Raw genomic sequence first — 17,359 nt, 5'->3', positions numbered from 1 at the left:
TAATTATATATAATATTTTCATATCAAATTTAAAACCAGATATTAGTTATACAAAAATATTAAGATCATATAGTAAATTTTCAATAAGATATTAGTTAAATAATTTAAAATAATTATTGTTTCAATTATATTGTTAATTAGCAAATAATTTATTCTAAAACTAATTAATTTTTTTATATTAATTATTAGTAAAATTTAATAACTTTTAAATTAACAATTAATTGGATTGATGAAATTCAACATACACCATGAGTTATTGAGCGAAATAACTTTACCAAGAGTTATTTTGTAAGTTATCATAAATCAAACATATAAAATTCAAAAAATGTATTTATCCTTGTTTTATTTTTTAATTATCAACCATTAATAAAATACTAACTTAAAATCTTATCTAATTATATCATAATATTTTCATATCAAATTTAAAATCAGTTCTTACATTTTCGAAAAATATAAATTTTTCTGAAATATTCCATCAATAATATAGCTTTTCCTACAAAAATTTTCTCATCGAAAATATAAATTTTCTGACTGATTTAATTTTGTTTTATAAGAAATCATCTTCGATTAATATAACATTTTGTATATATGATTTAAGAGTAAAAGATTTTCAATTTAATGGTTAAATTTACAAAATTCACATTTAATATAAAGTTATTGAGCGGTGTAACACTTAGTAAAATTTACACCGATGTAATTATAATCCCCCTCATATATATATATATATATATATATAATGTGACTTTTACTAAGTATTACACCGCTCAATAACTTTATATTAAATGTGAATTTGGTAAATTCAACTGTTAGATTGAAAGTTCATATCTCTCATAGATTATATATACAAAACTTTATATTAATCCAAGATGATTTGATACTTCATTTTTATAAAAAAAAATTGATGTAATATATTCATTTCAAAACACACTAAAATATTAACACTTTGATTACCTTCCAGTTGTTGTTCAATTTTAACAAAATTTGATATACACTTATAAAGTGATATGAACTTTCAATTTAACGATTGGATTTACAAAATTCACATTTAATATAAAGTTATTGAGCGGCATAATACTTAGTAAAAGTTACACCGGTATAATTATAACCTCCTATATTATATATATATATATATATATATATATATATAGGGACAGATGTACGTTTGGAATAGTGGTGCACTTGCCCCCACTACTATTTGACATATACATAATTTTTTATCTAAAAAAGTAATATATTTTAAAAAATAAAAATTATATTCTAATAAAATATAAATATAGATTCAGAAAAAATGTTTATTTATTTGATATCAGTCAAATTTTTGAAAGAAATTAATTCTCATGTGATAAAAAAATTTTTTAATAATGAATTAATTTTTTAAAAAAGTTTAATTATAATATTTATATGTATATATATATATATATGTCTTAATATTCACATATATAATGTAATATATTAAAATAAATAATTTTGTGATAAAATAAAATTTGTACCATGCATGTTTATCTTTTGTGTTTTTTATTTATTGTATACGTTGATTGAAAAAATCAAAATAGTAAAATTGTATATATTGATTAAAAAAAATCAAAATAAGAAAAATCAGAAAATTTATGTTCCATTTAGAATTGTTATTATAAGATATATTTTAAAATAAATTATCATCTAAAAATATATATTAAATATTAAACAAATATTTATCATAAATAAATTAAACTAGATTTTTATAACATTTAACATATTTATTTTTATATTTTTAATAGTGTTAAAAAGATGGACATTTAAAATAAAATTTATAAAATTTAACATTATAAATTATTCAATAATATGTGATCTGATAACTCAAAAATTAAGTTATAAAATGATAATTATATTTATTTATATACTCTAACACATCTTACATATAAGATAAATTCATAAGTTTGTTGAAAGATAAATTTATATTCGAGTCACGATTTTGAAAATATATAAAGAAAAAAAAATCGTGTACCTCATGCTAAAGGAAGTATATATAAAATTATTAATAAAATATAAGTTCATTAAGATAATATATATAATACTTTTAAAAAAAAACTTTTAAATTCTAATAAAAAAATTGTCTTGTAGATTGTGACGGTTTATAGTAAACCGTCGCAATGCTGAAAATTTTGCGATGGTTTATGACTAACTGTCGCAATGTTAAAAAAAATTTGCGACGGTTTATGATTAACTGTCGCAATGTTAAACAAAATTTGCGACGGTTTATTCGCAATGTTGAACAATTTTGCAACGGTTTATGATAAACCGTCGCAATGTTAAACAAATTTTGCAACAGTTTATGATAAACCGTCGCAATGTTAAACAAATTTTGCGACGGTTTACAATAAACCGTCGCAAAGTTGAACAATTTTGCGACGGTTTTGAAAAACTGTCGTATGAAGGGTCGCAATATCAAAGCAACGACGGTTTCTAGATAACCGTCGCAATTTGTCCGTCGCAACTTATCATTTTCCTTATAGTGAATACTATGAATGGTCATACTCATCATGTTCACAATTCACATATACAAGGTTTCACATCACATTAATCACATCCCTGCTAGGTCAATCACCCAGACTTTCACACTACTAAGGTTCACTTAGACTTGGTCACATAATCACTTTAAACTTTGTCACTTATCACATATCTTAAGGGTTCTCATTAACATCACATACTTCCTCACTTTCCACATTGCACACATAATTCAATCATCTCACTCAATCAACTCACATAACTTATTAATCAAGGCTAATCTCATTAAACACTTAATTTAAACGCACTTAAGTTACATCTATAAGACAGTGCCTAGCAAGGGCTGCCCTACACCGGACACGATCAAGATTGCAAACCTCTAAAAGAATCATGTCTGGCATGATTCTCCCCACACTCGATGTAACGTAGTAAATTATTTTAGAAGGCCCAAAAGTCCAGTATGGGTGATTCAATAGTCCAAAACAAGCCGTTCCCAAACTAGAACGGGCCGTTCCAAACTATTGAATTGACCTATAAAATGTAGTTGAGAACGGGGCGTTTCAAACCCTAGAACGGGCCATTCTGGATGGAGAACGGGCCATTCTGGATGGAGAATGGGTCGTTCTGGATGGAGTACGGGCCGTTCTGGATGGAGAATGGGCCGTTCTGGATGAGTCCCAGAATGGGCCGTTTTGATTTCAGAACGGGCCGTTCTGCATGTGATTTTTACACATGATGAAGGGGTGCAGAACGGGCCGTTCCGCATTCGGAACAGACCGTTCTGGCCACTCCTAAACTTCTATAAATAGAGTTGGGTGGTTGAGGAGAAGATAAGGTTTTTAGAGAGAAGTTTTAGAGAGAAGGACTCTGGACTAAGAAGCTTGCTTTGGGTGGATTGAAGTTCCGAGTTGAGCTTCGGAAAGGGAATTCCGCTTCTTGGCTGTTCTGAGCCAATCTTCTGGTAAGGGAAGCTAGATTGTAAAGTTATTGGTTGTATGTGAGTTGGGAACTCCTTTAGGTACTTAGGTTGATTAGTATGAGTTGTGTTATGTGATGAAAATATTGTGGGTTGCTAATATATGATTAAATATTTATTAATGATGTTGTTGGATGTTGCGGGTTGCATCAATTGTCCCGTGGCGGAGGCTAGGTGGGCCAAGTCACTGTCGAATCATGGCGCTTGGGCTGCTGCGCTCTTAAGTAAAAAGAGTTGCGCCCTGACTATCAGCTATAGATTTTGGCCTAGTGGTAAGCGCTCGATCCAATAATTGGTATCAGAGCCAAGGTCATGAGTTCGATACCTAGCGGGGCAATTGCTGAGGGGGAGATTGTTGCGGGTTGCATCAATTGTCCCGTGGCGGAGGCTAGGTGGGCCAAGTCACTGTCGAATCATGGCGCTTGGGCTGCTGCGCTCTTAAGTAAAAAGAGTTGCGCCCTGACTATCAGCTATAGCTTTTGACCTAGTGGTAAGCGTTCGATCCAACATTGGAGTTGCATGTGGTAGTTAAGTTGTGAAGTTGTTTACAAGTTGTGTTGATCTATGATATTGTTGAAGCTAGTTGAAATTAAGTTGATAAAGTTGCTATATGTTATGTGTGGACATGTATATGTTGTGAAGTGCATGATGGTAATATTGTTAAGTTGTTAGAGAAGAGTTGTATGTTGCTATAAAGTTGTATGTTGTGCCATGTGTTGAAATGAGATGTTGTGTTGTTAAAATGTGTTGTTAAATAACGTTGATGATTTGTTGTGCTGATATACCATGTTAAAATTATTAAAGTTGTATAGTTGTATAATTGAATAAGAAGTTGTCAATCTGGTATATAATGTCTATTGTTATATTGTTGTAAGTTGTCTAAAGTCGTTAAGATGCCTATTGTTGTAAAACTATGATGATGAGTTGTTGATCACTAGGACTAGGGGAGATGTTTTCGAAGTTGCTCATTCCATTGTGTGGATTGAGATAGTTGTGGTGCTCTGAGAGCCCAATTTGTTGAAAAACCTTCCTTGGGAAGTTGTCCCTTGGAGTGGACGTTGTGTTGTTCTCCTTTAGGACTTAGTTGATCCCGTGTGTGGGCAAGGTCGAGGCACACGTGTACAAAGCGACCACGGTATAGGGGCCAGGTCGAGCTATACCGATTATAACTGGCCAGATGTTTATTGTTGTAAAGTTGTTATGGTGTCTATTGTTGTAAAGTTGAAAAGTTGGGGACATATGGTGAAGATATATGTCCTATGTTGGGATACATAGTACTAAGGAGATAAGTTGAAAGTTGTTTTAAAGTTGAATCCCTCAGTACTGTGTGGGCAACATGGAAGTAGTCGATCCATGTCATGGTTGAATGACCAATTTGAGTAAGGTATCTAGTTAGAGATGTAGTCTTTGACTAGGTACTGGAGGGTGCATGGTACTTGGAGGACAGTGGGTGGGCTAACTCCATATATGGATTGGTGATGCTAGCCAAGGCCGTGGTAGGCTCATACCCAAACCCTTCTGTCCTGACAGTAGTACTAGACCTCCGAGTCTAAGTGGCACACCTAAGAAATTGCCTATTGATGTCTATACCTGGTTCTCTTCGGAGTTCCTAACATTTTTCTATACCTGACCTGGTTGAGATAGGTCAAACGTTGGATTCGATAGGGTTTATGCCACCTAGACTGCTCAACCTCAGTTGTTGGAGATCTCCGAGTTGAAATGCGTGACGACGCATAAGTTGTTGATGAGTTGATTTGTTGTTGATAAAAGTTGTATCTATGTTGTTATGTTGTTAAGTTGTGATTGTGTTGTGTGTTGATCTTGTTGAGGATGATGATAGTGTTGTTATGTTGTAAGTTGTTTTAAACATGTGTTGTTGAAAGATGTGTAATATATGTGTTGTTTATCTTTTGTATCGGATGTGAAGATGATTATATAGTTGTGTTTCTTATTTGATATTTATGAGTTGTTTATTGTCTCTAGCTTACCCTTGCGTGTTTTCATGTGGTTTGGACTGCGATGATCATACGTTGGTATGGGAGTAGGGCAGGGATAGGCTGGTAGATAGCTACTAGAGGCCACAGGAGGTGCCTGGAAAGGGATATTTTTTTGTAGGCTACCTTATAGTAACATATTTTGTTGTATATAATTGGTTGTCGTTGGTTGCTCGATTAGCAACTTGTGTTGTAAATATTTTATTATACTATTTTAGTATATATATTTCAGTAGTGTGTAATATTGTTCGTAGTGTGACGGTCATGGCAGGTCGTTACACTCGACGATTTTAAAACAAAGAACCCCCTAAAGCTTCCATGCCCAATGTGATCAAGTTCGCACCCAGCTTCCATGACACCACGAGCACTCTATTGCCTTTGTGCCTAACAAATCAAACATGCCGCCCAACACGATGTTAGAAAACTCTCAAATTGCATAATTACTAACCATTCTCGAATTTGGTTTCACATCTTTCATAAGTTCTTTTAGAAAAAAAGTATCTACAATCTTATTAATTTATTCTCATTCTAAGAGTTTCCTATTGTTTCTCCAATAATTTACTTTGTAATCATTCTTAGGATTTATTCGGGAACTCACACGCACTTCACAACTATAGGTAATTTTAGAGGTCATAATAAATATAATTATTTACTAATGCACTCAAAACATTAGGGAATTCACAAACAACATAAAATCATAAATGTAACATTCTAAATTTCTGGTACAATATTATAATATTCTCAATTTTATTATTATTATCTTATTCTTAAAATAATAGTCTAAATTTCTAGTTAGCATATCTTAAAATAATAGAGATTAAATACAATATTTTATATAATTTTAAATGCTTTAAAAATTTTATCACAATGTTTTCAATAAACTAAAATAGAAATATATAATATGTAATTATATTATAAAATTTTAAAATCCTATTTATAATATTTTTTAAAATAATATTTTAATTATTATTATGGAATATAAATATTTAAAATTGTTAAATTTAAATGTTTAATATAAGTAATTGTATTAATTTTTTAATATATATATATATATATATATATATATATATATATATGTATATATAAATAATATAGATGGTTACAAGAAAGAGGGTTTAAAAAAAAAAACCTACTGCAGATTTTATATACGGAAGTGTACGCACATATATCTCTAAGAAAAGGAACCGATCTTTAACAAACTAAGAATTAGAATTGTTATTCAATTCTAACTAGAAAAAAAAAATACTATAAACAGGATAAAAGGGGGGACGTTCTGGAGAAAAAATTGAGAAAGGGAGAGAACGTGAGAAGAGAAGGAAGAAAGTGAGAAAGAAGGAAGAAAAGGAATTCGAGAAAAAAAAATGAAAAAAATTCTTTTTACTTTATTTAAGTTATCTTTAACCCATTTTACTCTTTTAAGGTAAAGGAGAGAAGACTTTTATCTTTTTTAAATTATCTATATTATTATATTTATTTATTTATTTTATATTATATCTATGTATATTTATTTAATGAAGTGTTTTTAATCTTATTCACTCGTTTAATTTATGATACTTTTAACTCTAAATAGTCAATAATGTATTACTAATTTATGTTGTTTTATTATTTTATGATATTTACAATTGGCATATAAGTAGTTTAATATTTTTAGACACACCTCATTGCTAAATTATGTTGTACTAAATTCTATATAATTAAAAATATTCTAAATCATTTAGTTTAAATATTTTTATTATTTCTAACTATAATTTAGTTTTGTTAATTTTCCTAAACTCAACTTATTATTATATTATCACTCCTTATAAAGATAAATGTTAATCTATGGTCATAATAATGAAAATTTGAATTAATTTATAATTGAAGGTTTGACCTTGAAAATTTAAATAAGTAAATAATTTAAGGTGAAATATCCTTTTGTTATTTGAGATTATGATAAAACTTATTTATCATCACTAGTCACTACAAAAATAATTCAAATTTCACTACAATAAGAAAAACGTAAAATTTATAATTAATATTGGTTTACAAAAGAACTTTGTACATTCTATTTATTAATTTGTATTTATTAGATAAGTGTTCCCACTCCTTTTATTTTTTTGTATATAATATATATATATATATATATATATATATATATATATATATTATTAATTGATATATAGATGGATTTGCCCCATGTTGGATCTTTCACCGCTTTGGTACACACCATTTTTCCTGGTATGCAATGGGCAATTGATACACAAAATAATACAGTCACCTTCCATTGACAAGGATCTTCAACAATAATGTTATCAAACAAGGCTTCACTAATTCTCCTAGATGGCCCTTTAACCATTACTTTTACTCTTCCTCCAACAAACCATGTCAACCCACTATATAATATATAATATTTGTTATTGTACAAATAATGTAAGAAATATGAAGGGGATTTGTGAAATAATAAATAAATAAAAAGAAAAAAAAGTTCCTTCTTTTGTAAACAGTTGGTAAAAATGCTAGTAAATGTGTCTTGTAATTATATGTATGAATAATAGTTAAACTTTTCCTGTATGCATCTCTAATTACTTTCGGTTTTATAAGTGGTGTAATGATTTATTATTATTATTACTACTATTATTATTGTTATTATTATTATTTGATTTATTTTATTAAATAGATATTATAAGTCAAAAAAATTTATGGGTGCTACAATAAATAGAGACCATATCATAAATCATAAACACTTTACCTCAATGAATAACTCATACTCAGAGTAAGGTTCTCACTCTCCCTTTACCTCAATGGATGTCAAATTCCATATGTGAATCTCCGAGATCATCTTCGGTTCTCCCCCTTAGTGAGAAGCAAGAAGATGAAAACCCTTAAAAGTATAACTTTCACAATGAAACACTTTTCTCTAAATCCAAACATCCTTTTGAAGATTCAACCAATGAAAACATAGAATAAACTCCTACAAACCAACTGTCCAAAAATCAGTTTGATTCAACGACAAATGAAACCTTAGTTGCAATTCTAAAATCATTGCCTAGTGGATATGCAAATTGAATAATTAATTTTCTATATTCTCTTCTCTATTGTGTTTTGTAATTTTTCTCTCTCAATGATGAGTTTCTCTCTTCTCTTTATAGCACAAGGATGTGTAAAAATAAGAGACAATCCTAGACTACTAATTTATAAATAGGGAATACTAAACTTTAACCCTTGCATAACTCATTGATAAAGTCTATTAAATCTACCATCAAATTTACCTCTTTTAAAAACTCAATATAATAATTAACTAGAAAATATTTTTTTAATTGATAACTCTTGTTATCAAAAGAATCTCAATTAATTATTTAAAACTCTATAAATAATACATAAATTAGTATCTTTATAAATAATACATAAAATAATATCTCTTCAAATAAAATAATTTTGAAATCCTTATTTTTCTTATCTAAAAATATTCTTATCTATAAAACATCTCAATAAATCAAAATCATAATAAAAAATCAAAATCATAATAAATAATCAAAATACATTAAAATAAATAAAATATATTTATATCTCTAATAATTAAGATAATAAATAATTTTACAAGTCTTTCTTTCATTAACAAAAGTACTCAAAATTATTTTTAAAAGTATTTAATATAATTATAAAACCTATTTAATTAATTAAAACATCTTTTTAATATTTTTAGATTTAGAATGTTGCATTTTTTTTTATCTTTCTCGATTCCAGGCAATAATCAAAACGCAATACGTATTCATTATTTTTTAAACTCTAGTTTTTTACTCACATCTTTATTATTTTTTTAATTCTATTATTTCACCATCTTTGTCATAACCCTTTATATGTATTTTCTTTCCTATTCTTTTCTCTATAAAAAAAATGAAAATAAAATTAAAATTTTTATTCCCTACATCGAATATAATTCATGAATGTATGCATTATAATATTGTACCTGTCTCAAGGGTACACCAAGTCTTCTCGTATTCTGAAGGCCGAACGAGTACTCCGATCCAACGCAAATGAGGGGTTGGTACCTGCAAAAAGGCACTCCAACGCTCAAGTCAGGACAAGCACCAATATCGAGAGTAATTAATGAACAGTGACATTACCTTTTGACCTGAGCTATTTATACTGACATTTATGGGCCCTGGACCCCATGGGCCCTGCAACGTATTTACCGTACCAGGTAATACATCTTAATCATCTGATTAACCCCTAATCACGGGTTAAGAGCAATGAGTAATGATAGTTCGGTCCTGGTGGCCGATTGCCGTTCGGCCACCAAGTACTGCCATTCGGCGGCCGACCGGCGGTGGCCGAACGCCCCTACCCGTACACTGCCCCCCAGCCTTAATGGAAGGTGAGGCTTCCTTTCAGGGTAACAAAAGACAAGTGTTGGAGGAATGTGAACGGGTGCACTACTGTAACCGTTGGATCTGAAGGATCTAACGGTTACATATAATTTAAAACTTCAAATTTTCCCGCCTTTTTGAGCTTATAAATAGGTGGTGTGGTAGGGCCAGTCACACGCGTTGCTCTCCGCCGAATTGTGATAGCTAAAGATTTCCTAAGCCGATCCAACAAACGATTGTGTTATTCCGAGCAAATTGGTAAGTTTTTTGTAGCCATGGCTACTACTTCTTCATCCTCTTCGGCAAGCAGCTCTCGGTCGTCGTCATCCGGGGGGTCCTCGTCCAGTGATTCGAGTGATTCGAGTTCTAAAGCATCGTCGTCTCCTGTGAATGCCGAAAGGCCAAATCGGAGTGGTTCTGCTTCGGGAGAGGCATCTACCAGTGGGAGTGAAGAGATTGAGAAAAAACCAAAGCGAGTATCGAATCGCCAGCGATACGGTCCCTCCGAAATACCTGGATACGAATGGGTAAACGGGGAGGTTACTTCCTACTACTCCCGATACCGAGATACAGATATGATTACGAGACTATTGGACTACACCAACTGTTTGAACTTTGATGCTACTGAGAACCCATACCCGATTGGCGTTCGATCATGTCGGAACAATGCGTCCCCAAACCCCGACCTGGTTTGCCTTGATCAAAGCGGTGCTAGAATGGAGTCATTTTACATGTATGACTGCCTTCTTCGGGATCTTAAAGTGAAACTTCCGTTTGATGAGTTTACCATGGGAGTATTAAGGATATTGAATGTTGCACCGACGCAGTTGCATCCGAACAGTTGGGCACAGTTACAAGGTTTCAAACACTTGTGTAAGTGTGTCGGTATTAAGCTTTCTCCAATTCTTTTTCTGTATTTCTATTCGTCTCGGCCTACCATATTAGCGAAGTGGCACTCTCTAAGCCGAGTGAGTGATCGCTTATTATTGGATAGCTTCACCTCTTCATACAAAAATTTCAAGGCCGGATTTTTTCGAGTAACCATCAGGCCGAATGGGAGACGGTTTTTCTTTGATAAGGACGAAAAGCCTTTATTTCCATTGTACTGGACGCGTACCCCTCGGCCTTATGACGTCGTTCCGAAGAAAATGCTGACAACCGAAGAGCGAAAAGATCTTAAGTTATTGCTTCGTCTACCCCGGCGTTTGCCAACTAGGTCTTTGATCAACGTGGTTGAATCCCCCCGTTGGTGGAATGACTTGATAGGTATATTATTTGTCCGAATTAACCTGTAAACTTAATTCCTATTGATATTTTACATAATCCTTTTTGCAGGAATCATGGTTACCAGTGGTGCTAACGAGCTGGATATTCGTAGTTTGCTTGCCGCTCGGGTGAAGCAAGTTAGGCAATCCGGAGGGGTGGGGACTTCTACCGCCGCAGGCTCCCCTCGATCGGCCAATGATGACCGATTGCCTCCTCCCCCCGAACGCAAAAAAAAGAAAGAAAAGAAAGGGAAAGATTCGGGTCGTGAGAATACAAAGAGGAAGAACGTCGAGGAACGTCGAGAGCAGGCTAAAAAGGCCAAATCTACGCCTATAGCTTCGCCGAACCGAACCGTGATTGTGGTGCCGCCACCTTTGATGTCTCGGGCTTTTCTGAGTGATGACACTCCGGCTGAGATGGTGATTCGGCCTGATATGGTGTCTCCCTTTGGGCAGGAGTTTTTGGCCACTCTGGACACGAAGACCAAGTGGAGGCTTTTCTGCGAGGTACAATCTCGCTCGTTGGCTTTAGCGCACCATCTTGCCATGGAGCCTGTCGGCGAGGTGGAGCATTTGAAGCGAAGTGTGGGGGAGGCCGAGAAGATCGCGGCCGAGGCATTGGCGGCTAATGAACAAGTATTAGCTAAAAACCGGGAACTGGCAGCTGAACTGGATGCTTCTCGGCGAGAGGTCGATACTTTGCGTCTGGACCTCCAGAAAGCAGCTAACGAGGAGCGTCGCCGAATGGAAGAAGCTCAAGCTGCTTATGACAATCTTAAAGAGCAAGCAAAAGAGAAGATTGTTGCTCAACATGAGGCTGGGTTTAAGCACGCCATTCGGCAGGCCAAACACTTCGGCCAATTTCCGGAGGATTTTGAGTTCGACATGACTCAAGATTTTTATCAAGGGTCTCTCATGTCGTTTGCTGATATGCCCGAAGGGGTGAATCCGGATGACGAGGAGCCGTTGGATGCCCCCCAAGTCACAGATGTTCATACTTCATCTGATGAGGAGGATGAAGAGGTTGCCAATCCCCGTCCCGAGGGGGAAAAGGAGGCCCCAGCTCAGGATGATCCGACGAGCAACCCCGATGAGTAGTATTAGGACTATAACTTTGTAGCAAGGGGGCCGATAGAGCCTCCACCTGTGTTTCTTTTTAAATGAAGGTTTATTTTCAGATTTGAAAATGTGTCATCTTGGAATGAACTGGCTGGATGTTTAATCTTGCCGAGCCGATAGATATTTTTAGGATACCGATAGGCTGTACCATTAGCCAATCTTAACTTGCGCAAATTACGATAACACTTGTGAACTTATTTGTTTATCTTTAAAGAGCGGGTGGATTCCATCGGAATTGCTTACTTTTTGAGCAATACCGAACGGGTTTGTTCGGAATTGCTTACTTTTTGAGCAAAACCGAACGGGTTCGTTCGGAATTGCTTGCTCTTTGAGCAATACCGAACGTGTTCGTTCGGAATTGCTTGCTCTTTGAGCAAAACCGAATGGGTTCGTTCGGAATTGCCTGCTCTTTGAGCAATTCCGAACGGGTTCGTTCGGAATTGCTTGCTCTTTGAGCAAAACCAAATGGGTTCGTTCGGAATTGCTTGCTCTTTGAGCAATACCGAACGGGTTCGTTCGGAATTGCTTGCTCTTTGAGCAATACCGAACGGGTTCGTTCGGAATTGCTTGCTCTTTGAGCAATACCGAACGGGTTCGTTCGGAATTGCTTGCTCTTTGAGCAATACCCCACAGCAACCAGCAAAAATTTACACTGTCCCTTGGCGATTGGGAAGGGTCCAAGAATATCCATACCCCACATGGCGAATGGCCAAGGTGAACTGATGCCATGAAGCTCTTCGGCCGAAGCGTGGATGAGGTTACCATGTCGCTGACACGATACACAATGCTGTACAAACTTTACACAATCTTCCTTGAGAGTAGGCCAATAGTATCCGGCCCGAAGCACTTTAGTTGCTAAAGTCCGTCCTCCCGAATGGAAGCCACATATCCCTTCATGCATCTCTTTCAATATATAATTGGCTTGTTCTTCATCAACGCATTTCAGCAACGGAGCCGAGAATCCTCTTCTATACAAGTCTCCTCCAACCACGACATGTCTAGCGGCCTGCGTTCGGAGTTTTTTGGCTGCCGTTGGGTCAGAGGGTAGGGTGCCATGTTCGAGATAATCCATTATCTCAGTGATCCATGTACGAACGGACCCCTCTGCTGCAAAACATTCGGTGGCTACCACACTTGGCGACTCAAGATCCAAGTGAAGTGTGGTTCGTAGCTGTCCCGGCTTTCTGGTGCTGCTTGCTAACCGAGCCAACTGGTCCGCCCTCGCATTGCGTTCTCTTGGCGTGTATTTTACCTGAACCTCTTCAAACGTATCGCGCATTTTTTGGAATAAATGATAATATTTCAACAAGTTTGCATCTTTTACCTGAAAATTATCATTCACCTGTTCGGCTACAACTTTTGAATCGGTCCAACACTCCAGTCGGTTGACACCAATTTCTTGTGCAAGCCTTAAACCAGCCAATAGCGCTTCATACTCGGCCTGATTATTTGAAGCTTTGAACGCAAACCGTAAGGATTGTTCTAGGATTAATCCTGTTGGTCCCTCCAGAATTATACCTGCCCCACTTCCTTGATTGTTTGAGGAACCATCCACATGTATCGTCCATACATTGTTAACAAAACGACCTCTCGGCTGCAATTCATTAACAAAGTCCACCAAACATTGGGACCGAATTGGTCCCCTAGGTTGGAAACAAATATCAAACTCCGATAGCTCAATCGACCAGGCCATCATCCTTCCTGCCAACTCGGGTTTGCGTAATACTTTGGCTATCGGGCAGTCAGTCCGAACAATAATTTGGTGACTCTGAAAATATTGTCGGAGGCGCCGAGCGGTGTGAACAAGTCCTAATGCTACTTTTTCCAAGAGCTGGTACCTTGTTTCGGCTTCTTGTAACATGCGACTGATGAAGTAAATAGGCTGCTGTCCCTCCTTTTCTTGAATTAAAACTGTGCTTATTGTATTATTGAAACACACAAGTAGACCACAATTGGTTCTGCTGGATTGGGTTTAGAAAGGATAGGTGGGGAGCCGAGACGTTCTTTCAAAGTCTGAAAAGCCTTCTCACATTCAACGGACCATTCAAACTTGTTTGCTTTTCTCAGCAACTTTACCATAGGTTTCGTTGTTTCGGCCAAACATGGGAGAAACCGGGACAACGCTGTAAGCCGTCCTGCTAGCTGTTGAACTTGTTTAAGGTTCTTAGGACTTATCATGTTGACGATTGCCATACATTTGTCAGGATTTGCTTCAATCCCCCTGGCCGAGAGCATGAAGCCAAGGAATTTTCCTCCGGACACCCCAAACACGCATTTCTCCGGATTGAGCCTCATGTTGTACTTGCGCAACTGTTGGAAAATTTCCGAAAGATCCATTACATGCCGATCAACGTTTCTGGATTTTACAACCATGTCGTCCACATATACCTCCATGTTCCTGCCTATTTGATGTTGAAACATTTTGTTCATCAACCTTTGGTATGTTGCCCCTGCATTCTTCAATCCAAATGGCATTACCCGATAGCAGTAATTGGCCGAATCGGTTATAAAGGCTGTCTTTTCCTCGTCGCGGGTATGCATGGGAATTTGGTTGTATCCCGAGTAAGCATCAAGAAAAGTCAACATCTCATGTCCTGAGGCTCCATCAACTAATCGATCTATGTTTGGAAGTGGATAGGCATCCTTGGGGCATGCCTTGTTGAGACTTGTGTAATCAGTGCACATTCTCCACTTTCCGTTCGACTTCTTCACCATCACCACATTTGCTAGCCAAGTGGTGTAATGGACCTCCCGGATGAATCCAGCTTCAATCAACTTGGCAACCTCCGTTTCAACTGCGAGTTTTCTTTCAGTCCCCATTTTCCTTTTACGCTGTGCGATTGGTTTTGCTTCGGCGCAGACCGATAACTTGTGGCACATGATCCTTGGATCTACACCTGGCATGTCAGAAGGTGTCCATGCAAATAGATCTTTATTTTCCTTTATAACCTGGCATAGGGACGAGCGATCATCTTCGGGGATTTCTGCGCCGATGTACGTAACCTGTTCAGGGTATGAACCTATCTGGAACTGCACTTTTAACTCAATCGGCTCCACCCTTTCTTCATTACTCATTCTAGGATCTAGATCCCATACGGCCTCCTCTACAGTTGCCGAAGCATCCACAGCATGGATTCTGTTCGACTTGGTTTTTCTTTCTTCCAATGGCACAACTCGCAAACTAGCATAATAACATTCTCTCGCCGCCTTTTGATCAGCATGAATTGTGATTACTTTTCCTTGGTCAGATGGAAACTTCATCGCCAAATGTGGTGTTGAAACGATAGCTCCCAATGTGTTCAAAGACGGTCTACCGAGGAGGATGTTATATGAGGTACTTGCATCCACGACAATGTATTTTACCTGGATTTCCCTGCTCTCCTTTTCGTCGAAACAAAAGCGTGTGAAGAGTTTAATGTAACCCTTGGTATTGACCCTCTCTCCTGCAAAACCGACCAACGGATCGTCATAGGGAAGCAATTCTTTTTCAGAAATGCCTAACTGTTTGAATGTGTTCCAATATATGATGTCTGCCGAGCTGCCTTGATCAATCAGTGTTTTCTTGACAATGCAGTTGTGAATTTCTACACTGATGACCATCGGATCGTCTTGCTCTGGGTCAATACCTTTGAAGTCGGCATCTGTGAAGGTTATTGCTGGCAATCGCCGAGACGACTGTCTATGAACAGTGTTGACCGATCGGATAGCTCGGAGATGTCTCTTTTGGGCCGAAGATGTTGTGCCTCCACCTGCAAAGCCACCAGCAATAGTATTGATAACCCTCCTATGCGAAGGTGCCGAATCATCTTTTCTTTCACGTGACCGGCTTCTCTCACGCCGACCTCTATCAGAGGTTTTATCAGAACGGTCTTGCCTGTGCCGATCCTGATACCTGGGTTGATATGAACGATTCTGAGACGAACCGGTCCGGTCCACAAAGTTATGCAGTTTTCCTTGCTTAATCAAGTCTTCAATCTTATCTTTAAGGGCTGCACATTCATCTGTTGAGTGTCCACGATTTCGATGATACCGACAAGATTTGCTAGTATCTGCCCGTGGCGGAGTAGAAGCCCTCTTCGGGATTGTCAATACTTCAGATGCCAAAGCCTGTTCAAGGACCGCCGCGCGATTGGCATTAAGGGGAGTATACTGAGTATACTTCGGACCACGAATAGGCCGCTCCCGAAGGGATATCTCTTTGCCTCGCCCCCTGTATGATGGTTCAACCGGTTTCTCGGATTTAGTGGACTGCTCGGCTCGGGCCTGATTTCTAAATTCTGCCAACTCCTCCATCTGCATGTACTTATCCGCCCTCTTACGTAAGTCGTTCATGTCCGAAGGAGGCTTTTTACAGATGCTGTTGACGAATGGGCCTGGTTTTAAAGCTGTTGTAAGATGATGTAGCGCCACGGCTGGGTTGAGATCTCTGATTTCCAAAGTAGCCTTGTTGAACCGATCCATAAACGCCCGAAGAGACTCTTTTTTGTCCTGTCTAAGACTAACCAAGGATAAAGATGTTAGACTATGAGGGCGACTCGTCGCAAATTGGATAGTGAACTGTGATGATAATGTGTTAAAGGAATCGATTGAATTGGGTGGAAGACGAGTGAACCAGCTGAGAGCTCTGCCTTTGAGGGACGTAGGAAAAATCCGACACAACGCAGCGTCATCTGTCGTGCTCAGAGTTACCTGTGTTAGAAAAACATCTAAATGTTCATCAGGATCAGTGGTACCATCATACTTGTCGATAGGCAAAGCCTTCCAATTATCCATTAAGGGGAGTTGCATAATGGAGGGGGTAAACGGATGTCGGTGTGATCCGACAGTGGTTACATCAGCAGGACGACCCACAGTAGGTAAGGCCGAAGGGAATCTCTCAGGAGCTACTGCTGAGGCATGAGGGACTGATGTATGGATCGCGTGAGATTGATATGACCCTTGATTTTGTGTGTTGGTGATATGAGTAGGCTTCCAGGAAGTGTCCTGACTCTTCAGCGCTTCATTCTCAGCTCTCAAGGCCGAAAGCTCCCTCGCATCTTTTTCTCTTTGTTGTTTCATCAGCTCCATTTCTTGTTTGAGTAGTCGTACTGTTTCAGTGAGATCTGTTTCATCCACAACCTCCACATGTTCTTCAGTAGGACGGTCTTGCGTGTTCGTTCTCCTAGTTATCGGCAT

General features: G+C 36.9%; 2 protein-coding genes across 2 annotated transcripts; both read right to left on the bottom strand.

The window, feature by feature from the left end:
- Positions 1-12,310: 12,310 nt before the first annotated feature.
- LOC109814671 (uncharacterized) lies at positions 12,311-14,045 on the bottom strand. Its single transcript, XM_083074529.1, has 2 exons — positions 12,811-14,045; positions 12,311-12,326 (listed from the first exon to the last, which is right to left on the bottom strand). The coding sequence occupies exons 1-2, from the start codon at positions 14,043-14,045 to the stop codon at positions 12,311-12,313; spliced, it is 1,251 nt and encodes a 416-aa protein (XP_082930655.1).
- Positions 14,046-14,101: 56 nt separating this feature from the next.
- Positions 14,102-17,359, bottom strand: LOC145958069 (uncharacterized). Its single transcript, XM_083074527.1, has one exon. The coding sequence runs from the start codon at positions 17,357-17,359 to the stop codon at positions 14,102-14,104; it is 3,258 nt and encodes a 1,085-aa protein (XP_082930653.1).

This window comes from Cajanus cajan, chromosome 5 (assembly GCF_000230855.2).
Source record: "Cajanus cajan strain Asha chromosome 5, NIPB_CcT2T_4, whole genome shotgun sequence".
Lineage (NCBI taxonomy): Eukaryota > Viridiplantae > Streptophyta > Magnoliopsida > Fabales > Fabaceae > Cajanus > Cajanus cajan.
The sequence above is the reverse complement of the archived record's forward strand: the minus strand, read 5'-3'. Positions and strand labels throughout refer to the sequence as shown.

Coding starts and splice junctions, on each gene's coding strand:
- LOC109814671 (XM_083074529.1), bottom strand. CDS start 14,045: ATGTTACAAGAAGCCGAAACAAGGTACCAGCTCTTGGAAAAAGTAGCA.
- LOC145958069 (XM_083074527.1), bottom strand. CDS start 17,359: ATGCCGATAACTAGGAGAACGAACACGCAAGACCGTCCTACTGAAGAA.